Here is a 27,778-nt window from a genome sequence, read left to right as displayed (position 1 = left end):
GTCTCAAAAAGAAAAAAAAAAAGAGTTGTTCCTGGTTGTTGGTGCTAACCATCAAACTAAACTCAGGAATCTTCTTCTACCCAACATCCTGGGACAGAGGAACCTCCTGAGATAAAATTGGAGTGGGGTATCAAGCAAGGGAACTAAGCAGGGCAGGGAGTCCTCTTCCCTGATTCCTGGGCAACACAAGTGTCATGAGGACAGAGTCCAGAGACCCAGGCTGTGATAACTACAGCAATTATAATAATTACATCACTATCCTTCACTTATGAGAGGAGGGAAGCAGAGTCCAACAAGCTTATTATTTGGTACCATCACCTGAATCCCGGTCTGCAATTTCCTAGCTGCATGACCCTGAGCAAGTTACCTAACCTCTCTGAGCCCCATTATCTTGGTCGGTGGACAAAAAGATGCATACTTCATGGGTGTGTTGCATGTCAAGTGCCTGACCCACGGTAGGTACTCATGAAATAGTGGCTGTCAGTATTACAGGGTATAAGTTTCTCAGGCTACAAAGCATGCTCATACCCAGTAGCACAACAGCCCTGTGAGGTAAGCAGGACCTCAGTTGTTATCCCTTTTCACAGAAGGTAAAACTGAGGGTTCACAGAGGGAAAATGCCCAAGAGCATCTGCTAATCAAGGATAGAAGGTGACTTGAACCCAGGCCTCCTGGCTCTGCCCATGGCACTCTAAGGGAGACAGCCCTGGGCTGAGATAGGTCCCAGGGCGGTAGCACTGGCCCACCCTGGGGAAGAAGACCTGGTCTGAGCCCACTACCAGGCAGAGGTGGGCAGGCTTTGGGGGTGGGGGCATCAGCATCATGGTGAGAGAAAGGCTGGGGGAGAGCTAGTGGCTGGGGCAGGAATAAAGGCTTTGGGGTCTGGGATGGGGGAAGAGTTGGGACCGAGGATTGGGTATGGGTGATCGGGCGGGGACATGATGTGAGCGGGAGCTGCTGGGGCTGGGGGTTGGGCAGAAATCCAGTAAGTGGAAGGCAAGGGGTGGGGTTGGGGGTACTGTGCACAGGAATTAGTTGGGACTGATGGAGAGATGAGGGCCATGGACTCGGGGGAGCAAGAGTCCGGGGTTTTTCAGCTTTGAGGGGGGCATGGGGCTTTAGAATTGGGACGAATCGGCGACAGGGAGGCCAGATCTATGCGCTTAGGATGGGAAATCCTATTTGAGGAGCCGGCGTTCAAGGACAGGAGGCCTGGGGGGCAGGGGTGGGACCAAGAGCGGGGCATGTCCCGGGGCCTCACCATACAGGCTCTGCACGGCCAGCACGTCGTCCCAGCTGAGCAGCGCGTCGCGGCCCAGCCTCTTGTAGTAGGGCGCCATGAGCGCGCGCGGCGCGGGCGAGTGGGTGAGGCCAAGCGTGTGACCGATCTCGTGCGCCAGCACCACGAACAGGTTGCGCCCGCGGCGGCGGCTCAGGGACCAGCGCTCATCTTGGTCGAAGTGCGCTTCGCCGCGGCGGGGCAGGAAGGCGTGCGCCAGGGCGCCCCCTGCAGGCGGGGCAGAAGGTCAGGGAGTGCCGCGGCCCACGACGCCCCCAGGTACTCGCGGCCCAGCGCAAATGCCACTGGGGTGTGTGTGGCTGTTTTCTGCTGTATAGTTTCCCTCCTAAATTCTGGCAGAACCTGAAGTGTGCAGAGGTGAACAGATGAGTAGGCTGTGGACGCCTAAGAGGCACTGTGGTGTAGATATGGCATGGGCCCACCAATTTGGGTGCCACTCCTACTTTTACAATCTACTAGCTGTATGACCTTCAGCATTTAGCTTAACCTCTCTATGTCTTAACTTCCTGATCTGCAAATGGGAATGATGATGGTGAGCTTCTTCCTCACAGAGTTGTTCTGAATAATAAATGTGTGTGCGTGTGTGTGTGTGTGTACATGTGTATTACAAATGATGCAGCAGGGTGTGGTAGCTCACGCCTGTAATCCCAGCACTTTGGGAGGCTGATGTGGGAGGAACATTTGAGCCCAGGAGTTCGAGACCAGCCTGGGGAACAAAGCAAGACCCATCTCTACGAAAAAACAAAAACATTAGCTAGGCGTGGTGGTGTGCACCTGTAGCCCCAGCCACTTGGGAAGCTGAGGTGGGAGGCTCTCTTGAGTCCCAGGAGGTCAAGGCTGCAGTGAGCTGTGATTGCACCACTGCACTCCAGCCTGGGTGACAGAGTAAGACCCTGTCTCAAAACAACAACAAAAACAACAACAACAAACATGAAACAAAAACAACAAAAAGTGATCCTTGAAACAGGGCCTAGCACATAATAAGGGCCACTTAAGAATTACTTTCCGGCTGGGCACGGTGGCTCACACCTGTAATCCCAGCACTTTGGGAGGACGAGGCAGGAGGATCACGAGGTCAAGAGATCGAGACCATCCTGGCCAACATGGTGAAACCCTGTCTCTACTAAAAATATAAAAAGTGAGGCTGAGGCAGCAGAATGGCGTGAACCCGAGAGGCGGAGCTTGCAGTGAGCCGAGATTGCGCCACTGCACTCCAGCCTGGGCGACAGAGCGAGACTCCGTCTCAAAAAAAAAAAAAAAAGTAGCTGGGTGTGGTGGCGGGGGCCTGTAGTCCCAGCTACTCCGGAGGCTGAGGCAGGAGAATGGTGTGAACCCAGGAGGTGGAGCTTGCAGTGAGCCGAGATCGTGCCATTGCACTCTAGCCTGGGTGACAGAGTGAGACTCCATCTCAAAAAAAAAAAAAGAAAAAAAAAGAATTACTTTCGAAAAGATCTAGAAGTAGGTACAGTATAGTTATCCCTAAAAGGAGGCATGATGGGACCTTCTGTTTCTTGATTTGGGTGCTGGGAGTGTTCAGTGTATGAAAGTTCATCATGCTAAACTTGAGATGGTTCACTTCTATATGTATGTATATTTTCTTTAATAAAAAGTATATATTTTTTATTTTTATTATTTTATATATACTTTTTATTAAATAAAATATACATACATATAGAAGTGAATATATATATATTATTGTGTTCTTGCCCTCCTCTGCCAGGGCACCTCTGGGGGGCCTCTCTCTACTTCTAACAGGAATGAGCAGAGGGAGTTGGGCCGGATCAGTGATTTTCGAGCTTTTAGTGTGCCCCAGATGGAGCTTATTAGATGTGCAGGTGCCAGGGTACCACCCCTAACGATTCACCTTCCACAGGGGCAGGTGACCCTGACACAGGAGTCAGAAAACTGCACTATGATAAAGTTTGCATAGAAGCTTGTTGAGGGTCCCTCCAGCTTTGCCTTCTTGGACCCCAGGCCAACTGGGACTGGCAAAGATGGGGGGTGCTGGACTAAAAGGAGAGTCTCCTGGGGGCGTGGAAAGTCAGCCGCATGTAGGAGGAATACATGCCTATTTTGAATATGTCTCCAGCTGTTTTGAGCACTGTTCACTCTATTCAACTCTCACTGGGAGACGGATGGGCAGGTTTGGGAGAGAAGACCACCATTCAAAAAGACAAAGTATCTGTCCCAAATCAGAGAGCTGCTTGGGGATCCCGATGCCCTCACTCCCAGTGCAGTGCTGTCTTAACTAGGTATGGATAGAACCATGCCAGGTAGATTACGTGGATGAAGTCAGTCACAAATAGGTGCATGTGTGCACTACCTGTGGATTCTTGCAAAGCCTAGATTTCTCCTGGTCCTAACCCAGGCCCCAGCAGCAGGGCCTGGATGTGGGCTTTGCTATAGATGTACTTGACTGAAAGCAGGAGGGTGCGAGGGAGGTGGGGGCTTAAGTTCCCAGGCCATACAAGGGCTTAAGTCCCCAGCTTGAAGGGGTCTGATTAGGTTTCCTTTCTTCGTTAGGAGGGGAAATGTGCAAATAGCCTATATTCAGGTTCTGAAGGCCAGTGTTGGGCAGAAGGGGAAGAGAGTGGTTTAAATTGCAGCCAGAGCCTTCAGGTTGGGGACAAACAGAACTATCCGTGGTGTAGGTATATGAAGCACTTCTCTGTTGGGGCTGTCGGGAGTAGGGTGCCTCTTGCCCTGTGGCAGCGGCTGTGGTAGCTGGGGGTGGGCAGTGGATGTTTTTTAGGGCTCTGGAGTGAACATCCACTCTGGAGAACAAGAGAAGCCCAGGCCTGTCTAGAGGCAGAGGATGGATGATGGGACCTCGGGAGATTCTCCCAGAATGCATACTACTCTTGAGAATTTGCAAAGCACTTTCCTTGCAGAGCTTCATCTGACTGTCCCTTCAGACATGTGACACATAATGGGGCAGGGACCACTCTTCCCATTTTGGGATGAGGAGGCTGAGGGTTCTTTGCAGGGAGATGCGCCTCAGCCAAGGCCACAGGGAGGGTGAATGCTTCATTGCCACCCCCAAACTGCCTCTCCAAGTTGAGGTCCCCTCCTGCTGTGTGGGAGGGAGACTTTGTGTCAGCACCTGGGCCATCAAAGGCGTTGCCCAGCCCATCGTTGTGGTCCCCTTGGAAGAAGGTGAGCCGGATGTCAGCGGGGCCTGTGGCTGGGGCCTCCCAGAACTCCAGCGCTGAGACGTTGCTCCACAACTGGAAGGCGGCGCGCACAGCGCCCCGAACTGCCGGCTCCGGCAGACGCTCAGGCCAGTTCACCAGGCGGTAGGAGAGGTGCTGCTTGTACCATTTGTTACCTGCCACCCAGAAAGCCCACGTCAGTCACACCTGCTGCAGAGCCTGAGTCTGGTCCCCACAGACCCAGTACGATGGCGAGGTGTAGGCCCTCCCCCAGCAGCCCCTGGTCTGATGGGGAAGACACAGTTTTTGCCCTAGGCAGCTCCCCCTTTGACTGGGGCGATACTGCCTGGCTGAGGGCAGCCCTCAGACTGAGAGGACTCCCCTTACCCTGGACAGTCCCCAGTACAGTGGCTTGGACTGTGGAGGTCCCAGTGTGTTGGCGGGGATGCAGCCTCTGCCCAGGAGAAGCCCCCACTCTGAAGGAGTCTGTCTGAACCCTTGGTCTAGGGTCTTATTCTTCCCCCCAGCCTGGGCTGAGTCTGAAAACAGTTCTGTGTCTGTTGCTACCAGCAAATCCCAGCCCCTCCCTGCAGTGTCAGAGTGGAGGAGAGGTGGGGCCACAGAGGCCACAGCTGTGACTCCCCCTGCCCCCCACCATCTCTCTTCAGGCCTCACACCCTCCTGCCACCTCTAGACACTTCTCTCTGCCCTTTCCAGGGCCTGGGGCCTATGGCCAGCCAACAACCACAAGACTCATTCATTTGAGGTTCTTTCCTGCCCCTCTCCTCCTCGCTTCCTCAGGGACTCTGGAGAGCTCTGAGGTGAAAACAAATAAGAACAAAGGGTGTGTTTTGTCACTGACTGAGAGAAAGTTTTCCATCTCTGCTTTGTTAAGGGTTTCTCTCCCTTTGCCCCAAATTGCAACTCCCCCCGAGGGCTGAGACTCTGGCTTCTTGCCCCAGCCCCCGTCAACTGAGTCTGGGCCCATCTGCAGCTCAGCGTGCACCCGGCAGCAGCATGGCTGGAAGGGCCAGATCCCGAGTTTCTTGTGGGCTATCTCTGAGCCCTACAAACTCAGGCACTGGGATTGTAACCTCAAGTGGAAGACTCGTGGCTTGGAGGCAGGACTCTTGGGCCAAGGGTGCGGTAACTGAGACCTGAGACCCCAGGACAAGGGGCCTGCCCAGGGTCCCGGAATGAGTGAGTAGCTGAGGCAGGCCCTGACACCTAATCCAGGGCTTTTCCATTATTCCACATAGACAGGCAGGCACATTTGCCAGGACTCCAGGCTTATAAATCTGCCCAAACATCATTCCTTCCGGTCAAAGCATGAGCTGAGATTCTCCAGATGTAAGGGAGGGTCTTGGAAAGCAGAGGAGCTGGACTCCCTTCTCCTCACCAATGCAAGTGGGGGAGGGGCACATCCCTTCTCCCACCCCTGAGCCAAGCTCCATTCAAGGCAATGCCGCCTCCCTGGGCCTGTTTGGCCTGGCAGCCACCCAACCTCTGCCTCCCAGCCAGTGACCAACGCTTAACGAGGGGAGAGGGAATGACTCTAAGGAAGGGAGGGAGACAAGGAAGGCAGAGGGAAGGCCTGGGGTCCAGAGGTGCGGCTGAGGGTTTGTGATGTGCCAGTCATGCTTCTGCTGGGCACACTGTAAGTCTTCAATGGGCGCTGGGCTCTTTCACACCCTGCTGTGGGGGACGACCTTCCAGGCTCTTTCTTTCCCCTCACAAACCTTTAATCCATCAGCATAGTGTGAGATGGCTCCTGCCTCTTTGCAGCTAGTGGGGTCCCTCACTTCACAGGCAGAAGAGGGGATGGTGGGCAGTTTTCTCATTCTAGGCCGCCAGTGAAGGTGACAGGTCTCAGAATAAAATCCTGTAGGAAACTGAGTATGTGCATGCGTGTATTTGGGGGAAGGATAGGGAGGATGAATAGGAATGGGAATTGAGAGAAAAGGACTGTTTTCCTGAGAGAGGAGCAGGGTAGGGGGTGTCGCTGGTGTGCCTGCCAGGAAGAAAGGACCTGGCTGGGGGCCAGCAGTCTGAGCCCTTGCCCCTGTCTCCCTCCAGATTTGCTCCCATGGAGAAAGCTAGCCGCTTCAGGCCCTGACCCAAACTCCTGGCCAAGGAGGGCTGGTTTTCATGGTGACCCCCAGGCCCTAGTAGCACCTGGCATTGTACCCCCTGACACCCTTGCTTCAAAGTTCAAAAAGGAAGAGGGAAGGAAAAAGTATGGGAAGGGGGAGGAGAGCTAAAAGCTTTGCCTGGGCAGAACCCTGGAGTTCCGACTCCCAGCAGGGAACTGACACCGTGGAAAGAACATGGGTTAGAATCCCAGTACCTCTACTTGCAAACTTACATAACAAATTATGGAATCTCTCCAAGCCTCAGTTTCCCTATGTGCAAAATGGGGTTGATAAGACTTTCCCATGGTAAGATGTGAGGCTTAAATGAGACAGCAACATGGAGCTGCTAGGCATGTAGTCCATACTTAATAAATATACATTCCCCTCTTCTTTCCTTTTCCACCCCAGATACACCCTGGTGCCCCCCACCTCCACCAGCTCAGTGAAGGAACAGAGACTTGCAGGCAGGCCAGAGGAGCAGGTACCTGCAATGAGGTTGCAAGATAAGTTTCTTTTTTTCCGTTTTTTTTTGTTTTTTTTTTTTTTTTTTTTTGAGATGGAGTCTCGCTCTGTCACCCAGGCTGGAGTGCAGTGGCGTGATCCTGGCTCACTGCAACCTCTGCCTCCTGGGTTCACGCCATTCTCCTGCCTCAGCCTCCCGAGTAGCTGGGACTACAGGTGCCCGCCACCACGCCCGGCTAATTTTTTGTATTTTTAGTAGAGTCGGGGTTTCACCGTGTTAGCCAGGATGGTTTCGATCTCCTGACCTCATGATCCACCCGCCTCGGCCTTCCAAAGTGCTGGGATTACAGGCGTGAGCCACCGCACCGGCCTTTTTTTTTTTTTTTTTTGAGACGGAGTCTCACTCTGTCACCCAGGCTAGAGTGCCGTGGCGTGATTTTGGCTCACTGCAACCTCTACCTCCCGGGTTCAAGGAATTCTCCTGCCTCAGCCTCCCGAGTATCTGGGATTACAGGTGCGTGCCACCACACCAGGCTAATTACTTTTTGTATTTTTAGTAGAGACAGGATTTTATCATGTTGGCCAGGTTGGTCTCAAACTCCTGACCTCATGATCCTCCTGCCTCGGCCTCCCAAAGCTCTGGGCTTAAAGACGTGAGCCACTGTGCCCAGCTGCCAGATAAGTTTCTTTTTTTAACTTTAAAAAACTATTTGTTGGCCAGGTGTGGTGGCTCACGCTTGTAATCCCAGCACTTTGGGAGGCCGAGGCGGGTGGATCACGAGGTCAGGAGATGGAGACCATCCTGGCTAACACAGTGAAACCCCGTCTCTACTAAAAATACAAAAACTTAGCCAGGCGTGGTGGTGGACGCCTGTAGTCCCAGCTACTCGGGAGGCTGAGGCAGGAGAATGGTGCAAACCCAGGGGGCGGAGCTTGCAGTGAGCCAAGATCGCACCACTGCACTCCAGCCTGGGCGACAGAGTGAGACTCTGTCTCAAAAAAAAAAAAAAAAAAAAAAAACTATTTGTTGTTCATCTGAAATTCAAATTTAACTGGGCATCCTATATTTTATTTGGCAACTGAGTAATACTATCCTCTATCAAAAAGAGATGCTCTGGCTGGGCATGGTGGCTTGCGCCTGTAATCCCAGCACTTTGAGAGGCCAAGGTGGGTGATCACTTAAGGTCAGGAGCTTGAGACCAGCCTGGACAACATGGTGAAACCCGTTCCTACTAAAAATACAAAAAAAAAATTACCCTGGCATGGTGGCATGCACCTGTAATCCTAGCTATTCAGGAGGCTGGGGCAGAAGAATTGCTTCAACCCGGGAGGTGGAGGTTGCAGTCACCTGAGATTGCACCATTGCACTCCAGCATGAGTGACAGAGAAAGGCTCCATCTCAAAAAAAAAAAAAAAAAGAGAGAGAGAGAGAGAGATGCTTGAAATTGTATAGTAACAAATGAACTCTATTAGATCCTTCCTTTGGGACATGAGAAGGTGAGATACAGCCAGAAGGAAGCAGCCCCAGAGCTCAGGTCAAAGTATAGCTGCTGGACTGTTTCTGGGGCTGCCCCACTTTCCACTGCATTCTCACAACAAGCCCCCTTCCACCTGGTAATCAAGGACCATCTCTCCTTTGCAACTTGGAAGGGCCTATGTCTCGGATGAAGGAACAGTGAGCAAAGTGACCTGGCCCAGGCCACACAGCTGCGACTTGAACCCAGGGCCTCTGGCTCCAGGGATGCTGCTCTCTGTTCTACCAGTGCCTCTTGAACTCATAGCTCTCTGCTCTTCTACTTCACTCTTCCTCTCCATTGCCCAGAAACACGGTGGGACACAGAACATGCTGACACCAAGGGCATCTTGACTCCAGAGCCGGACCCCATTGCTGACTCCTTGCTTTACCAGGAAAGCAAGCAGTCAGTACTGAGGACCCAGAGTGGCTGGGCATGTAGGTGAAGCAGAATTGGTTTGGCAAACACCTGGAAACAGCCACCCTCCAACAGTGAAGGGGAACTGCCCACAATTTCCTTACAGGTTAGCTAAGAAATGAGAACAAACTATGTGCTTTCTGTCTTGTTCCTAATGAATACTATCAGTAAAAGCAGTCAACACAAATTAAAAGTGGCAATGGCTCAAAGTGTTCACAGTAAAATTAATGATAGATGAAAACCTGGTTAAAAACCCCCATCTTGTTAGAAATCTTGAAAGCTGCAAAAATTGAGCAGAGAAAATTAGACTCAGTAAAAACAATCAGATTGTTAATATTACGCACGGTAGGCCAGGCGCGGTGGCTCACGTCTATAATCCCAGCCGTTTGGGAGGCCGAGGTGGGTTCGAGACCAGCCTGGCCAACATGGCAAAACCCTGTCTCTACTAAAAACACAGAAATTAGCTGGGCATGGTGGCATGTGCCTGTAGTCCCAGCTACTTGCGAGGCTGAGGCAGGAGAATCGCTTGAACCCAGGAGGAGGAGGTTGCAGTGAGCTGAGATTGCACCACTGACTCCAGCCTGTGTGATGGAACAAGACTCTGTCTCAAAAAAAAATTATGCATAGTGAAACTTGTTATTTGTGAAAAACTGACAAAAGAATCAAATCTTCATAAATCTTAGATCTGTACCATTTAACCTCTGGAATATTAAATTTGGCTAAAAGAAGGAGGAGAAGAAAAGAAAGAAACAAAATAAAGCTACAAGAGGAAAATCATGACAGCAGAAACTGTAATGTGTAAACTGTGCTATCACGAAATGTTCAGAAGAGGCAAATCCATTGAGACAGAAGTGGATTAGCGGTTGCCAGAGGCTAGGGGAGGGGGAGAAGGGGGAATGACTGCTAATGAGCATGGGGTTTCTTTTCAGGGTGGTGAAATGTTCTGGAATTAGATTGTGGTAATGGTTGCACAATTCCACAAATATCCTAAAAACCACTGAATTGTACACTTTAAATGGGTAACGTGTATGGGATGTGAACTATATCTCAATAAAGTGGTTAAAAATATGCTATGGACAAAGTAAATCAATGGATCACACATTTGTTTAATAACTTATGGAAAAGAATGAATTCTGATGAAAATAACCTCAGTAAATATAAATGAAAAATGTTAGCAACAGTTTAACTGCCCTGCATTGAAAATTTATCAAGGAATTACATGGGTTTTGTGTTTGATCTGGAAAAACACTTGTACAATGAAAATTCATCAATGTAGGTGTCATTCTGACTTAAATGTCTGCATTCACAATCATGGTCCTTAAGCCAAGAGGTCCTATTCACCCACTCCTCCTGTGCCCTAAGGAAGAGAGGTTACTGACAAAGCCCAGTCCCAGGCTCAGCTGTTTTCCTAGCCATTGGCTTCAAGACATTGGGAAATCTTGGCCTAGCCAGATTTTAACAGCACTCACCTTGCTTTGCAAAGCGTTTTTTACGCCTCATTTTGTTCCGGTGTCTAGCAAACAAGTCACTGATCCTCTCAGCCCAGGCCGCATAACTGTTGGCATCTGTAACCCCGCAGCGGGGACGAGTCATCTGGCGCAGGGTGGCACGGTCCAGCACGCCGCTGACAGGTAGCTGGGACACCCACTGAAACGCTCTGTCAGGAGGAAAGGACCGCAAGGGGAGGGTGAGTGGTAAGGGTGAGGGCAGGGAGGTCTGCCTCCCTGGGGCATGGCCAGCCAGGCTTCCAGGAGGAGGGAGGAAATGGTCAGAGCTTGGCACCCTAGCACCCCTACCCCAAGTCCTCCACATCCCTCCACCCTACCTGATGGCATCGCTGAATCGAGTGGAAGTGGGAGCTTTGGGGACCTGTTCATTGAGGTATCCGTACTTCTCTAGGAATGCCTGCGGGAGAGAGGAATATCTGCTTTTTCTATAGCATCCTTTCCCCTCCCTTGGTCCCCAAGGGCCCATGGCACATACATCCTGCCCAGTCTCACCTCTTGTCTTTTGCCCAAGAGGGTCTATAAGCTATAGCAGAATGAGCTCTGGGATTAAACCCAAAAGGACCTGGACTCAATTCCAGGTCACCACTGACTAGCTGATGTTCTCAGGCAAGTCACTCAATATTTCTGAACCTTTGCTTCCTTATGCCTAAAACTGGGCCAGTAGTACCTGCCCTGCAGTACCTACTGGGCCAGCAGTACCTGCCCTGCAGTACCTACTGGGCCAGCAGTACCTACCCATATCTTATGGCATCAGTAGGAATCTAGCAGGACATGCTAGACAGTAGAGTAACAGGCTCTGGAGTCAGACCCACCTAGGTTTGAATTCCAACTAGTAAGATACTTCTCTAAACCACAGGTTTCTCAACTGTAAAGTGGGCTTAATACTAGTACTTACCTTATAGGGTTTTTTTTGTGTGTGTGAGGACTAATCACAAGAGTGCTTATAAAGCACTTAGCATGGTGCCTGTCACATAGGAGAGACTCCATACAGAGTGGCTATTATAATATGCGTTATGTGTTATGTGCATATACACTATTCATATGCATCCTGAAACAACTACATTCTCTAGAATATCTTTTGGTATTGATTAGGAGCTTATCAGGTGCTAGCTCTGCCATGGCTGGGTTGTGAATTGTCTAATTCTGGATTTTTTAAAAAACAGTTATCTTCCCCACCAATGTAGATTGATTTATTTATTTATTTATTTATTTATTTATTTATTTATTTATTTATTTATTTTTTCTGAGATGGAGTTTTGCTCTTGTTGCCCAGGCTGGAGTGCAATGGTGCAATCTCGGCTCACTGCAACCTCCGCCTCCTGGGTTCAAGTGATTCTCCTGCCTCAGCCTCCCAAGTAGCTGGGATTACAGGCATGCGCCACCATGCCTGGGTAATTTTTTGTATTTAGTAGAGATGGGGTTTCACCATGTTGTCCAGGCTGGTCTCGAACTCCTGACCTCAGGTGGTCCGCCCACCTCAGCCCCCCAAAGTGCTGGGATTACAGGCGTGAGCCACCATGCCCAGCCCAAATATAGCTATATTAAAGGTCCTAGAACAACAAATGCACTTACCACTAACCTTATAATTAATATAAAAACTTGACTCTCTGGCAACCCACTCGGGTCACCTTCCACACTGTGGAAGCTTTGTTCTTTCGCTCTTTGCAATAAATCTTGCTACTGCTCAAAAAAAAAAAAAAAAAAAAAAAAAAAAACTTGACTCTCTAAAAGTTGTATTTTTTGAATTAGAAAGCTTCTTTTATTCATTCATTAATTAATGCAATGTACTAGGTACCCTGCTAGGTATAATAAAAAATAAGACATCCCTAAACCAGGTGCAGTGGCTCACGCCTGTAATCCCAGCACCTTGAGAGGCTGAGGTGGGCACATCACCTGAGGTCAGGAGTTCAAGACCAGCCTGGCCAACATGGCGAAACCTCATCTCTACTAAAAATACAAAAATTAGCTGGGCATGGTGGTGGGCACCCGTTATCCCAGCTACTCTGGAGGCTGAGGCATGAGAATCACTTGAACCTGGGAGGCAGAGGTTGTAGTGAGCCGAGATCAAGCCACTGCACTACAGCCTGGGCGACAGAGCAAGACCCTGTCCCAAAAAGAAAAAAAAAAAAAAGTAAATAAATAAAGGACATAAATTGGTACTATGAAGAAAAGAAACCAAGTGATATGACTGAGAATAATTTAAAGAAACTTCACATCAGAAGGTCAGGAAGGAGTCGAGTCTCCAAAGAGCTGATACGTAATCTGAGTCCTAAAGAATGAGAAGCTTGCCATACAATGAGGTGGGAAAGGGTGTTCCAGACAAAGGAAACAGCAAATCCAAAAGCCCTAGGCTAAGAATGACAGTGACATGTTTAAGGAACAGAAGGAAGGCTGGAGCACAGTAAGTGTGAAGAAACAGAGTGTGAGATGAAGTCAGAAAGAGAGGCAGGGCTGTCAGCCAGGATAAGAAGTGTAGGTTGTTTTAGTCTTGCTGATGGATTAATTGGTGGGGAACGAAAGAGAGAAATCCAGGATGCTCCTAAGTTTTTGGCTTGGAAGGTGATGCTATTTAATGTATGAGGAAGCCTGCAGGAGGTACAGATGGTGGTGCGTGGGTTTAAGATTACCTTGGAGATTTCAAAGTGGCACTGGCTGTGTGATCCTAGAGCTCAAAGCAGAAGCCTGAATATTTCAGCATGTAGGTGATATAAAGCTGTGGACCAGGACAAGCTCCTCTGGGGAAATTGGTATAATTGAGAACATCTCACGGTCCAGGTGCCTTTGACTCTGCCTGCCCTAACACACCTGGAAGCTGTTCTCTCAGTAATCAAGTTATTTGAGGCCAGTGGAGAGAAAAGTGTGACTATTATTCTTACCTATCACCAGTTCTTACCCTTTGGGCAGATGATGCACTTGGCTCCCTGCTTGCCCTTCTCACTGATAAAGTTACATAAATGTCACCTTGGATAAAAAAAGAATGTTGCCTCAGCTGCATAATTCTTCTACACAGAGAATTCTGCTACTTACATAGTCTCAATTTTTGCCCCTCCTTGTTGTGTTACCTATACAGAAATAATTTTCTGTCTTCTTCTCTTACCCCCACTTTTCTTTGCTGTATTTCTTTTTTCTTTTCTTTTCCTTTTTTATGTTTTATGTTTTAGAGATGGGGGTCTCACTATGTTGCCCTGGCTGGAGTGCAGTGGCTATTCACCGGCATGATCATTGCTCACCACAGCCTCAAACTCCTGGACTCAAGTGATCTTCCTATAGCCTCTTGAATAGCTGGGACTACAGGTGCTGCATGCCACCATGCCTACCATGTTGTATTTCTCTCTCTCTTTTTTTTTTTTTTTTTTTGAGACAGAGTCTCGCTCTGTCACCCAGGCTGGTGTACAGTGGTGCGATCTTGGCTCACTGCAAGCTTCGTCTCCTGGGTTCACGCCATTCTCCTGCCTCAGCCTCCCGAGTAGCTGGGACTACAGGCGCCCGCCACCACACCCAGCTAATTTTGTTTTTGTATTTTTAGTACAGACGGGGTTTCACCATGTTAGCCAGGATGGTCTCAATCTCCTGACCTCGTGATCCGCCGGCCTCAGCCTCCCAAAGTGCTGGGATTACAGGCGTGAGCCACCACGCCCGGCCACCATGCTGTATTTCTTAACTCAAAATAAGTCCAATCATAGCTGCTGTCTCAAGGAAAATGCACAAGTTGGGAATGAAGCTAGATACTAAGACCAGCAAACCCCTAATCTTTGCAAGTCTCCAGCTTCCCCTTGTGGATTTAATTCACATTCATTTTCAGCAACCTCCACATCCTCTTCTCAATAAAGTAACTTTTCATAGACTCCTCATTCTACATAACTTTCCTAGTCCATTTCATTGTTTTTCTGCATTAATTCATTAGTATTTCAGAACTATTGTTTCCTTTTTTCCCTTTGCAAATGTACACTATTTTTGGATGCATAATGGATTAAAAGTGTTCTGGTGGCTTAATTTGGGAAGTTATTTCCTGCTCAAAATCGTGTGGCATCACGGTATAGCCACCAGGTTTGGGAATGAAAATCTGTTCCCAACCTTGACTCTGCCAGATGGCTGGGGACAAATTTTTTTTTTTTTAATTTTTATTTTTTGAGACGGAGTCTCGCTCTGTCGCCCAGGTTGGAGTGCAGTGGCGCCATCTCAGCTCACCGCAAGCTCTGCCTCCGGGGTTCACGCCATTCTCCTGCCTCAGCCTCTCGAGTAGCTGGGACTACAGGCACCTGCCACCACACCCGCCTAATTTTTTGTATTTTTAGTAGAGACGGGAGTTTCACCGTGGTACCCAGGATGGTCTTGATCTCCTGACCTCGTGATCTACCTGCCTCGGACTCCCAAAGTGCTAGGATTACAGGCGTGAGCCACCACATCCAGCCGGCTGGGGACAAATTATTTAATCTCTCTGAGCCCCTCTTTCTTTATCCACAAAGTGAGAATAAGTTCAATTTATTCTTGATCTTATTCAGGGTTCTCAGAAGGAGTAAATAAAAGAATGCACATTTAGCATAGTGCCTGGTACATAGTAAATACTCAATAAACAATTGATCTGGTTGATTTACCTTAGAGGGAACATTAACAACAGACTTTTGGAATGCAGTCCATCTGTAAAAAGGGAACTGCTTTGAACATGGCAGTTACACCTCTGTTCTCAATTCAGGTGCTTCTGTCTCAGACTTGCCTGACCTCAGCTGGATACCTGGTTCTCTTCCTTGTCTCCTCCCTTTCCTTTGGGGAGGATGGACACAGGACTTTCTAAAGGTAGCCAGGGAATTAATGTCTCCTTAGAGGCAGTTTTGCTAGGCGAATGACTTGGGAGAGACCAGGTCACAGGTCGGCATGGCTGGCACTCCCTTGTGCCTCTCTCCACAAACACACCCAGCCCTTATCAGGGAGTTGGCTCCGGTTCTGGAACTCTGAAGCCTTGGACAGAGTGGGAGGGAGGGGAAATTAACTGGTGGCGTCTCTTGTTTCCTGGCAGGGCTGCTGTGCCTAGTACTCTGGCAGGCAAGGTCGGGTGGAGGGCAGGATGGGGGTTGGGGGTGAGGGTCTTTTTCAGGGGTCCCTCAGAGGGGAAGTCCTGGGCCTTTCTTCCTAACTCGCCTCTGGGACCCTGTAGGTTGCAAGGCAGAGTTAAAATCTCAGTAAGCAGAATGAGTATGTGCCCGGGACACCAGCCAAGCAGAGCCACTGAAAGAATGAGAAAAAGAAATTTTAGGAATTTGACATTTTGTATTTCTGTAAAAGCACTGAAGTGGCTGTGCGCAGTCAAGCCTGTAATCCCAGCACATTGGGAGGCCGAGGCAGGTGGATCAACTGAGGTCAGGAGTTCAAGGCCAGCCTGGCCAACATGGTGAAACCTCGTCTCTACTAAAAATACAAAAAATTAGCTAGGCGTGGCGGCCAGTGCCTGTAATCTCAGCTACTCGGGAGGCTGAGGCAGGAGAATCGCTTGAACCCGGGAGGTGGAGGTTGCAGTGAGCTGAGATCATGCCATTGCACTCCAGCCTGGGTGACAAGAGCAAGACTCCGTCTCCAAAAAAAAAAAGGCACTGAAGTATTATAACAGGGATTATCAGGACTTATGGGCTCCCTTATACTTTTATGCTTAACATGCGTATATTCAAAAAAATTTAAAACACATACAGGAAAGGGCTCCTTAATGCTGTCAGGGCTGAGTGCTCTCACATTCTGTGGAGTGGAGGCAGGTCTACATTCCCGGGTGAGGAGGTGGTGGGGTTGAAACTTCCTCTGCTTCTGGAGGTGTCCCTAACCCTCTCTGTGAGGCATTTTTCATGCCTCAGTTTCCTCCTGCAAAGGTAAGAGAAATGGTCTACTCTGCACGGTAGAAGGAGCAGGGGTGTGGGGTCAGGGTGGAGGAGTGGCAGCATGACAAAGGAATCCCAGGAGAAGACACAAAAGTGGGAGGTGGAGCTCCAGTTCTCATCCCAGCTTGACCACAAACCCTCTTGGGGGTCATTTTCCTTCTAGGCTTCCATTGTCCTGGGGGCTTGTTCAGTGGTTCTCTTAAGGACTCTCTGAGTTCCACCTGGGATCATCCCTGCCCCACTTCAAGGAGGCAGAGTCTAGACCGCATCTCCGGGCCTTGAAGTTCAAGGATCAGGTTTTCTCTCTTCTCTATTTTCTACCCATCCTCTCTCTTAGGGAGCCCAAGGCTTGAGCTGAATGGAGAAGAAGCTGGAAGGCTGTGCCCCTTAGGTGACTCACCCTACTCTGGCCTAAAAGCTTGTGCCAACATGCCTTACCCCCTTGGTTAGGGCTGGGACCACTTTCCTGAGGAGTCACCTCTGAAAGTCCCTGGGCGTGGCTGTGGAGTCTGGGTAAAATGGAACTAGTTCTCCTGGGACCCAGCCAGCTTGGTGGAATCACACAGTGCTAGGGATTCTAGGCCTGCATCGGTCCTGACTTGTCCTGGGAGGGTGCATACAGCCTAGCCTATTTAGTGCCTGAGGGAAGGGAAATTTTGGCCATTTCTGCACAGGGCAGGACCAATGATGAGGTGCAGCAAAATGAACCCAAGGCCTGAGTCAGGAAGTCTGCATCATTGAACTGGCAGGGCAAGGGCACTGGACTGAGAGTCTTGAGTTTTATTCCTAGTACTATGGCTAACTGTGTGTCCTTAGGTAAGTCCTGTGCCTCTGGGCTTCGGTTTCCTCTTCTATAAAATTAGGAGGTTGGATGATGATGATGATTATTATTATTATTATTATTGAGACAGAGTCTCACTCTGTCACCCAGGCTGGAGTGCAGTGGCAAGATCTCAGCTCACTGCAAGCTCTGCCTCCCAGGTTCACGCCATTCTCCTGCCTTAGCCTCCCAAGTAGCTGGGACTACAGGTGCCCGCCACCATGCCCGGCTAATTTTTTGTATTTTTAGTAGAGACGGGGTTTCACCGTGTCAGGCAGGATGGTCTCGATCTCTTGACCTCGTGATCTGCCCGCCTCGGCCTCCCAAAGTGCTGGGATTACAGGCGTGAGCCCCGCACCCAGCCAGGAGATTGGATTATTAGAGCTCTAATATATATTCCAGCTCTATCCATTATTCTAGCCCTGCTTCTGCAACTGACTAGCTGTGTAAGCTAAGACAAAGTTACTTAATCTCTCTGTGCCCCAATGTATAAAATGGAGAAAGAATACTGTTTTACCTTTTTCACAGGAGAATCATCAACATCTAAGAAGATGGTTTGGGAAGGCTTTATGACAGTTGCCCCATTAACAATGTTATTTTTACCTCTATGTTCATGGAGCTTTATTGCTGGAAGGAACATTTGGTAGGTGAGTGTGTAGTACTTGCCTTTTTTTTTTTTTTTTTCTTTTTTTGACGTGGAGTTTCGCTCTTGTTGCCCAAGCTGGAGTGCAATGGCGCGATCTCAGCTCACTGCAACCTCTGCCTCCTGGGTTCAAGTGATTCTCCTGCCTCAGCCTCTCGAGTAGCTGGGATTACAGGCGTGCACCACTATGCCTGGGTAACTTTTTGTATTTTTAGTAGAAACGGGGTTTCACCATGTTAGCCAGGCTGGTCTCGAACTCCTGACCTCAGGTGATCTGCCCACCTTGGCCTCCCAAAGTGCTGAGATTACAGGCATGAGCCACCATGCCCAGCCAGGACTCACCTTCTTAGACATCCTCCATAACACAGAATTTCAGCAGCAGAAATGAAATTAAGAATTAAAAAATTGCCAAATGCATACAGAAACTGTCACTTTACCTATGATATACTCCATCTCATGTTACATTTTATTATTATTTTAGTTCCCATAGTGACCATTTGAGATTGTGCTTATCATTCAAGTGTATCTTTGGCATTATTAGCCAAGTCAAGATGCAAAGGATGGCAAGGTGTAGTGGCTCATGTCTGCAATCCTAGCACTTTGGAAGGCTGGAGTAGGAAGATTTCTTGAGGCCAGGATTTTGAGACCAGTCTCATAGTGAGATCCTGTCTCTACAAAAACAAAATAAAACAAAACAAAAAAAAACAGACGAATGATAGCTGGTATTCTGCCTTGATGTGTTCTATATATGAAAATATTTTCTGGTAGTCAGGAGCACAATAAGCCCTAGACAGCTGTAGAGCTTTTTAAAGATATCACACCTTCTTTGAATCTCACAATGATCTTGCATGAATATAGACAGGACAGGTGTTGCTATTCCCATTTTAAAGACGAGGAAATTAAGTCTCAGGGGAGTGTAGTGTCTTACCAAAGTGACCTAGTGTGTGACAGAACCAGTACTCTAATCTGAATCCTCTGACATCTACCCTAGGATGTTTTATTTTACATTTAAACAAGTGACTCAGAGGCTTTAAAACTAAAGGGGCAAGGGCCAAGCTGCTCTCTCTACTGGGGAGCTGACTCTCAATTAAGAAAAAGGTCAAACTGGGGTGTTTCTGGCTGGATTTCTCTTACCTGCTTTACAAGAAAGTTCAGGATTAGAGCAGAGAAAAGAAGTTGCTCAGGCAGTGGGCTCTGGCTTTCAAATAGGGGCTGGGATCCTGTTTTCCATCACACTCAAAACAGGTCGTCTAACAGGCCGCAGGCATTCGACAGGACTGAAGCATGTTCCTGCATAAAGATAAACATCTGCTACCAGAATGCTCTGCTTTCACCCTCTGGCTCCTGGGAGCTAGTGAAGACTTCAGGGCAGTGGGGTTAACTCAGCTCCTTTCCTTTGTTTTGGGTAAAGGCTTCCCCTTTCCTCTGCCTGACTTCCTTTCTTTTTCTCCTTCTTTCCTTTGTCCTTCGGTCTTTTTTTTTGAGTCAGAGTCTTGTTCTGTTGCCCAGGCTGGAGTACAGTGGCATGACCTCAGCTCACTGCAATCTCCGCCTCCTGGGCACAAGCGATTCTCCTGCCTCAGTCTCCCGACTATCTGGGATTACAGGCGTACACACCGTGCCCGGCTAATTTTGTATTTTTAGTAGAGATGAAGCTTTGCCATGTTGGCCAGGCTGGTCTCAAACTCCTGACCTCAAGTGATCCACCTAACTTGGCCTCCCAAAGTGCTGGGATTACAGGTGTGAGCCAGTGCACCCAGCCCCTTTGTCCTTAGTCTTATAGTCACAAAGTTCTGTCTAGGTGTAACCTAGATACCTCTTGCTATAATCCCTGCTCCTTCTTTCTCTCTCTCTCACTCTTTTTTCTTTTTCTTTTTTTTTTTTTTTTTTTGAGATACGGTCTTGCTCCGTCACCCTGGCTGGAATGCAGTGGCGTGATCACAGCTCACTACAAACCTTGACTTCCTGGGCTCAAGCGATCCTTGTACCTCAGCCTCCTGAGTAGCTCAGACTACAGGTATGTGCCATCGTGCCTGGCTAATTTTTTAATTTTTGTAGAGATGGGGGCGGGGTCTCTCTATGTTGCCCAGGCTGGTCTCGAACTCCTGGCCTCAAATGATCCTTCTACCTTGGCCTCCCAAAGTGCTGGGGTTATAGCCATCATGAGCCATTGTGGCCAGCCCTCCTTTCATTTTCTGTCCTTAAGGAAGATGGAAAACACTAGCCAGTTAGTCTTTATCCAGACCACATCTTGTACTCTTTCTCTAATGCCAAGTAACTATACTGTATGGACTCATGGTTCTCACTAGACTTGTGGGGGCTAAGTTTAGGGCACAAAATAATGCCTTGATCAAGGGTGGGTTTAGGGAGATATTGTCCAACCATGTCTCCCTGCTATTAGGGTCATGCTTCCACTACCCAAATCCTGGTAATTGGCTAGACAAGTGCTTTTCCACCAACTGTGGTCCTCTAGGACCCTTCAGAGCCTCTTCTGCACTTCTATTCACCCTATACCCATGAGTCACTGAGCTAAGTTCTTGGGAACGGCTTCCACACCCAGGTTTCTGGGTTTCTGACTCACAAAAAGTCAAATGAATGGCTCTGGGGTATGAGAAACAGACACTGCATCTGGGGGTGGATACTCCACAGAAGCTCCAGTGTCTCCCTGGAGAAACGAACTATCCAGCTCCTGGTACTGGCACACTGGGAGTAGCTGTACAGATATAGCTAGACCACCCAGTGGAAGGCAGGTCCTGAAACTACTGCCTGGCTGTTCTAAAGAAGGTCCAAGCAAAGCAAATGATAGATAGATCCCTTGGGAATCTGTGTTACCCAAGCACAGGACAGTGTCTGGCTTGGAATGGGAGTGGGGGACAGGCTGATGATGTCATCTGTTAATTCTCAATCTTGCAACTCAGCAGAGCATGCTCTTCCTACTTACCAGTGCTGTGAGCAGCTCTAGTTTTCCTAAGTGGCAACAATGAACTTGTTTGTTCACAACACAGCTTTGTAAGCAGTTAGTCTCCTCCCTGGCAAAGACCACTCTGGAAAGGCCTCAACTTTATTACATTGTGTGCACAGAGGGGACACATAGAGCCAGGGTACAGGAATACACACAGGGTACAGGAATACACACAGAGACTTGAGAACACAGGCACATCCAGACAGACAAACATGGACACAGAGGCAGACGATGTACACACACAAAGGCACACACATATATAGAGGCACAAGCATACAAGCACACCAAAGCCAAACAGTGTTAGAGCTAGAGAGAATCTTAGAAGTCATTTAAGAAATTTAGCCTTCTTATTTCACAGGAGAGGAAACCGCAGCCAAGTGAAGGAACTACCTATGATCACACAGCTGTTTTTTTATTATTTCTTTCTTTCCTGTGCCCTTTTGGTTTAATTTGTTCTTTCTTCAGATTCTTAAAGTGGAAGCTTAAATCATTGACCTAAAACTTTTCTTCTTTCTTACTATAGGAATTTAAAGCTGTAAATTTCATTTAAAGCACTGCTTTAGCTGCATCCCACAGATATTGATATGAAATGTTGTATTTTCATTATTATTTAGTTTCATTGCTCTGATGATTTCTGAATCAACTCATGGGTCATTTAGGAGTGTGTTGTTTAATTTCCAAATATCTGGGGCTTTGCTAGATGTCTTATTGTTACTGATTTTAAAATTAGTTCTGTTTTGGTAAGAAAACATAATTTGCAACATTTAATTTTTTTTTTTTTTTTTAAGACAGAATCTCGCTCTGTTGCTCAAGCTGGAGTGCAGTGGCGTGATCTCGGCTCACTGCAACCTCCGCCTCCTGGTTTCAAGCAATTCTCCTGTCTCCGCCTCCCGAGTAGCTGGAATTACAGGCACACACCACCATGCCCGGCTAATTTTTGTATTTTTAGTAGAGACGGGGTTTCACGATGTTGGCCAGGCTAGTCTCGAACTCCTGATCTCAGGTGATCCACCCACCTCAGCCTCCCAAAGTGCTGGGATTACAGGCATGAGCCACCACACCCAGCCTTTTTTTTTTTTTTTTTTTTTTTTTTTAGACAGAGTCTCGCTCTGTTGCCCAGGCTGAAGTGCAGCAGCGTGATCTCGGCTCACTGCAACCTCCGCCTCCTGGGTTCAAGCAATTCTGCCTCAGCCTCCCGACTAGCTGAGATTACAGGCGTTTGCCACTACGCCTGGCTAATTTTTACTATTTTTAGTAGAGATGAGGTTTCACCATGTTGGTCAGGCTGGTCTCCAACTACTGACCTCAAATGATCCTCCTGCCTTGGCCTCCCAAAGTGCTGGGATTACAGGCATGAGCCACCACACCCAGCCTTTTGCAAAATTTAAATTTTTTAAGTGAACTGAGAATTATTTTATGGCCCAGCCTATGGTCTCAGTTGGTAAATTATTGATATGCACCTGAAAAGAATGTGTATCTGGAGTTCTCAAGTGTAGTTTTCTATCAACATCAATTAGGTCCAGAAGGTTTACAGTATTGTTCAAGTCTGCTACATCCTGACTGATTTTTTTGTCTATTTTTTCTATTCATTATTGGGAGAGTGGTGTTCAAGTTTCCAACTATCCAGCTCAAAAGGCCACATATAATATGATCCCATTTATATGAAACGTCCAGGATATCCAAATATATATACACAGAAATTAGTCTGTAGAGGCTGGGTATGGTGGTTCAAGTCTGTAATCCCAGCAATTTGGGAGCCTGAGGCAGGAGTTCGAAACTAGCCTGGCCAACATGTTGAAACCTCCATCTCTCACTTCCCACTTGACACATCCCATTTCCCACTTCACACTGACATTCCAATTCACAAATGTATTAATTAAAAAAAAAAAATATGTAGAGACAGGGTTTCTCTATGTTGCCCAGGCTGGTCTCAAACTCCTCGGCTCAAGCAATCTTCCAGCCTCGGCCTCCCAAAGTGCTGGGATTACAGGCGTGAGTCACTGTGCCCGGCCACAAATGTACTAATCTTACAATAGTAGAATTCTATTTACCTGCCCCCGCTTGCCTTGTGCCATTGTCATAACTGTTACTTTTACATGTGTTTTAAAGTCCAACTTATGGCCATAAGGGGGCATGGCCATAAGTTGGACTTTAAAACACATGTAAAAGAAGTAGTTATGATAGTGGCACAGCACCTGGCTAAGGGAAGCAGGGGTGGGCAAATAAAATTCTACTATTGTAGGATAGTAGAATTCCAGCCTGTAATCCCAGCACTTTGGAAGGCCGAGGCAGGAGGATTGCTTAAGTCCGGGAGTTCGAGACCAGCCTGGGCAACATGGGGAGACCTCATCTCTACAAAAATATTTTAAAATTAGTTGGGCATGGTGGTGTGTGTCTGTAGTTCCAGGTACTCAGGAGGCTGAAGCAGGAGAATCACTTGAGCCCAGGAGATTGAGGCCGCAGTGAGCCACGGCTGTCTCAAAAAATAAAAATAAAGTCCAACTTATGATGTTATTATTTTGCTTTAAGCAGCCAGTTGTCTTTTACAGAAATTATGACAAGGGAAATAAATGTTTTATGTTTACTCATTTCCAAATTTTGTTAGAGTAGGTCTTACTCTAGTTCATGGTGCTTACACCTAAAGCATGGCATTGCTGGTGTTTTACATAGATGCCCAGGGTGTTAAGGAGTTTTTTGCATTTTGGCTGGCCCAGACTGCCAATATCTTCCAGAACTGCTCAACTTCTCCAGTCTTTTTTCCTGTTCTCAATCACATAGCAGTTGTTCTCTGGTAAGCATCACACAATCTCACCCTACACGTGCTAGCACAGTCCCCAGGCAAGGACTTGCAGTGAACCCCACACAGACTTACGGGAACCCCCTTCAGTATAGCTCCCTCCTCTGTGACGCACCGCTCCACAGATTCCAGCTACTTCAACAGCCCTGAACTCTGAGCTTTGTCCCTCAGCACAGCAGGACTGCTCTGTTCTGCTTGAGGTCTAGTTCCCCGCACTGCAGTCGGGAATTGTCTCCAAGCAAAGAACTGGGGCAACTGTGGGGCTCACTTTCTGGCTTTTCCTTCTGTGGATGGTTGTTCCCTAAATGACACAACAGTATCTCCCATTCCCACGTTCTTCTCACAATGTGACTTTAACACTCCTCCCAGCAATTGTGGGGTCTATGTTCCCTCCCCTTGAACCTGGGAGGCAGCTGTGACTGCTCTAGCCAATGCAGTGCAGTAGAAGCAACAGTAGGTCATAAAAAGGATATAGTTCCTCTCTCTTCTTCCCGCTCCCAACACTCATCCCCAGGACCCAGACACCATGTTATAAGGAAGCCCAAACTAGCCCACATGGACAGACCATGTGGATAGGTCCATGTGAAAAATAACTGAGGCCACCAGCCAACAGCCAGCATCGAGTGCCAGATATCTAAACACACTTCAGATGATTCCAGCCCCAGACACTGTAGAATGGAGACAAGCTGCCCTGATGTGCCCTATTTGAAATTTCGACTCACAGTATCTGTGAACTTAATAAACGGTTGTTTTACTTCACTAAGTTTTGGGGATAATTTGTAATGTAGTCATAGTAACTAAAATACTCTCTTTAGGAATTGCAGCTCTGTGCTGTCTGTTGTCCAATGCTGAAAATAGTTGCCTTACATATTTTGTCCTGTATTATTGTTGTGGGGGAGCTAGTCTTCAAACCCAGACTTTAAGCCGAAGCTCAGTTCTCTAAAGTAATGATAAAGGTAATAACAGCATTGAGAGCAACTTCCTTTTATAGACTGCTTTCTATGTCCTATGAACTGTGCTAGGCATTGTACGTATGTTATTTCAATGAAACCATACAACAATCTTGTGAAATAGGCATTATTAACCCCCATTGTATGGAGAAGAAAACTGAGGTTTATAGAGGTTAAATGAGTTATCCATGGTTTACGTATGGGTTTGTCTGGCACTGAAGCTCATGCAATTAACCATATACAAAAACACATATGGACATAGACACATCCCCCGTTGTGTGTATATATGTAATAAATGTATATATACACACACACATGTACATGCATAGGCATATAGAGACACATACATACCCATTACACGTTTCCAGAGTTTTTATGCTTTTAAAATATTTTCTTGTTCTCAGAGTTAAAAATCCCCTTCCCCCAATTTATGTTAAATAGACTGAAAGAAACTCAATCTGCTGGATATTAAGTTTCCCAAGCATACCCCAAGATGAAATTCTCTCCATCTGGGGCCACCACAGGCATGGGCAGCAGAGATATGCCTCTGTTCCCTAGCCAGGGATTGCCTGGGACCCGCACTTGCAGTGAGGTGGGGTGGGACTCTTAACAAGACTTGGCTTGGCAGACGGAAGCCTTCTCCTGGGGCTGCAAGGACTCTGCACTTGATGTTGTTAAGAGTCTCAATTCAGAGAAACAAAGCGCTTCTCTGAATATGCAGAGAAACCAGAGAGCACAGAGCAAGAGCCCAGTCCTAGGAAGGGGAGGGGTGGAAGGCGACGAGAGATGATCCCTTGTTGAAGCAGGGTCATTTCCAAATATTCCCCAGTAGTGATGGGAGCTGGCTGATGGAAGAATGAGGCATTCAGAGAGGGCCTTCTTCATTCTGCAGTTTCCCCAAATTCAGCTTGCCCTTCTAGGGAATGGGAGTAGGGAGGATACTGAGAATCTCTCCACGGGCAGTTTGAGGGCAGGAAAGAAGCTCTTAGAGGAGCAAGAGTCTCAGGGCAGAGCAGGGCTCAGTAATTCAGAACCTGTTCATATTCCAGCTGGATGCGGTGGCTCACGCCTGTAATCCCAGCATTTTGGGAAGCCGAGGCAGGCAGATCACTTGAGGTCAGGGCTTCGAGACCAGCCTGGCCAATATGGTGAAACCCCATCTTTACTAAAAATACAAAAATTAGCCCGGCATGATGGTGCATGCCTGTAATCCCAGCTACTCAGGAGGCTGAGGCGGGAGAATCGCTTGAACCCAGGAGGCAGAGGTTGCAGTGAGCCGAGATCTAGCCACTGCACTCCATCCCAGGCAACAGAGCGAGACTCTGTCTCAAAACAAAAACAAAACAAAACAAAACCTGTTCATATCCCTCCTCCTTAAAATAGTGGAGACCCTGGTCATATTCTTGAGAAGTAAGAACACAAGCAGACATGCTTCTTTGGGGGAGGAAAGAAATGATACTGTTGTGTTACTACAATCACTTTTTTTTTTTTTTTTTTGAGACAGAGTCTCGCTCTGTTGCCCAGGTTGGAGTGCAATGGCAGGATCTCGGCTCACTGCAACCTCTGTCTCCCGGGTTCAAGTGATTCTCCTACCTCAACCTCCCGAGTAGCTGGGATTACAGGCGCCCGCCACTACGTCTGGCTAATTTTTGTATTTTTAGTAGAGACGGGGTTTCACCATGTTAGTCAGGCTGGTCTCGAACTCCTGACCTAAGGTTATCCGCCCGCCTCAGCCTCCCAAAGTGCTGGGATTACAGGCGTGAGCCACCGCGTCCGGCCTACACTTTTATCTAGAAAATAGACGCCCTATATTGATCCCCACCCTTACCTCACAAAAAAATTCCCCTTGCGCAACCTACAACAAGCAAGTTGAATCCAAAGCAAGAAAATGGAAAGGGAGCTCTCTAAGGTACACCTTCCCGCCCCCTTAAGTTCAGTCCTGAAGCCCCGTTTAAAGCTCCTTAGAAGCAACTCTTGAGAGTATACTACTCTTGCCCATTTTACAGGCAAAGAAACTAGTTCTGAGCAGTTTAAATGGCTTGCCCAAGCTGGTCAGCGGCGGCCCCCGGCCAGGAAGCCAGCGCTGTGTCCCGCGTCCCGGCCAGCCAGCGGTACCCTCTCCACAGCACCAAACTGAGGCTTCCACACGGTTCGGGGACATCCGACGAATGAACGTCATTCTCCCCGGCCTAGGTGGTGAGGGAGAGTGGCTCCGTGCCAAACTAGGGTAGGATGTCCCCTCTGGGCTCTTGCCTGTCTGTCCGGTCTCGTCTCTGCACCCACCCCAGCCCATCAGTGCGGATCCGCGTGCCTGTGTGGTTCCAGCCTGGCACGGGGAAAAATCTGCCCGGCTCTTTACGTTCAAGTGCGAAGGGGGCGGAGGACAGGGGTAGGGTAACGCAGATTGTCTGCTCACAGGGGACTGCCGGGTGGCCTGACTGCCGAGTTCTGACAGGTCTCAAGCACGCGCACCGCTCTCCGCCAGGTACACACCGCGTACCTCCGCCTCCTTGCGCAGCTCCTGGCCTCCGCGCTCCGCGGGCTGGGCGTCCAGGCGGCCCCACAGTAGCAGCGGCAGGGCGCGCAGCAGGAGGCCAACGCGCGCGACCATCTCGCCGCCTCCGGTGCAGCCCGGCTTGGGGAGCTACTGAGCGCAGGGAGCCAGCCGGCAGTCAGCCGCGCCCGGGACCCCGGGGATGGGACTGCTCTGCGCCGCCCCCGCACGGAGAGGGACTGTCCCGAGGTTTCGCCAGTGCCCTAGATGCGCACGCTGGGCCGCTCCTCCGCTGCCCTTCGCCGGGAGCCGGCCAGAGGTCGTCCAGCCCGGGCAGTGCGTGCCCGCGGGTCCGCCGGCCCCGGGGACCGAGGGAGGGAGGAAGGAAACGCAGGCGGAGGGGGCGGAGGCCCGGCACTCCCGCTCCACCCACCCCGCTCCGCCGCTGGAACACGCGGCGGTCCCGGAGCCTCTTCCGTTCGCTGCACAGCCTCGCCCTGCGCCCGCCACCGCCCTGCGGATCGGTCCTCTCGCCCGCCACCTCCAGTTGACCCGGATCTGTCCAGGGAGGGCGAAGGAAGAAAGGCCTTCTCCTGGCAAGCATGGCTACCTAAGACTTCGATGAAGAGAGGTCCTGGTCTACCAGAGGGTCGTTGATTGTTTCAGCTGGGTGAGGAGCGAGGCCCCCCACCCAGGGTCAGGGTGCGAGAGAAGGAGCACAGAGCTGGAGTCAGAACGGTTTGAGTTCCAGACTTGCTCCTTTGCT

At 48.9% G+C, this 27,778-nt stretch overlaps 1 protein-coding gene across 4 annotated transcripts in view; it reads right to left on the bottom strand.

Moving 5' to 3' along the window:
* Nucleotides 1-27,547, bottom strand: part of MMP28 (matrix metallopeptidase 28) — a 30,491-nt gene extending 2,944 nt beyond the window's left edge. The window contains exons 1-5 of one of the 4 annotated variants that reach the window (XM_004092720.2): nucleotides 27,019-27,547; nucleotides 10,803-10,882; nucleotides 10,447-10,634; nucleotides 4,404-4,628; nucleotides 1,262-1,507 (exon numbers count right to left, since the gene is read on the bottom strand). In XM_004092720.2, coding sequence (XP_004092768.1) covers nucleotides 1,262-1,507; nucleotides 4,404-4,628; nucleotides 10,447-10,634; nucleotides 10,803-10,882; nucleotides 27,019-27,129 — 850 coding nt within the window. In that variant the 5' untranslated portion in view covers nucleotides 27,130-27,547. Of the gene's footprint in view, nucleotides 1-1,261; nucleotides 1,508-4,403; nucleotides 4,629-10,446; nucleotides 10,635-10,802; nucleotides 10,883-26,934 lie in introns of all 4 variants that reach the window. The other 3 variants (XM_030809169.1, XM_003281371.2, XM_030809170.1) reach the window with 3 other exon arrangements.
* Nucleotides 27,548-27,778: the final 231 nt, after the last annotated feature.

Source organism: Nomascus leucogenys, unplaced genomic scaffold (genome assembly GCF_006542625.1).
Source record: "Nomascus leucogenys isolate Asia unplaced genomic scaffold, Asia_NLE_v1 Super-Scaffold_391, whole genome shotgun sequence".
In the NCBI taxonomy this organism is placed as follows: domain Eukaryota; kingdom Metazoa; phylum Chordata; class Mammalia; order Primates; family Hylobatidae; genus Nomascus; species Nomascus leucogenys.
Note: the sequence above shows the minus strand (reverse complement) of the source record. Positions and strands in the feature narration are given on the sequence as shown.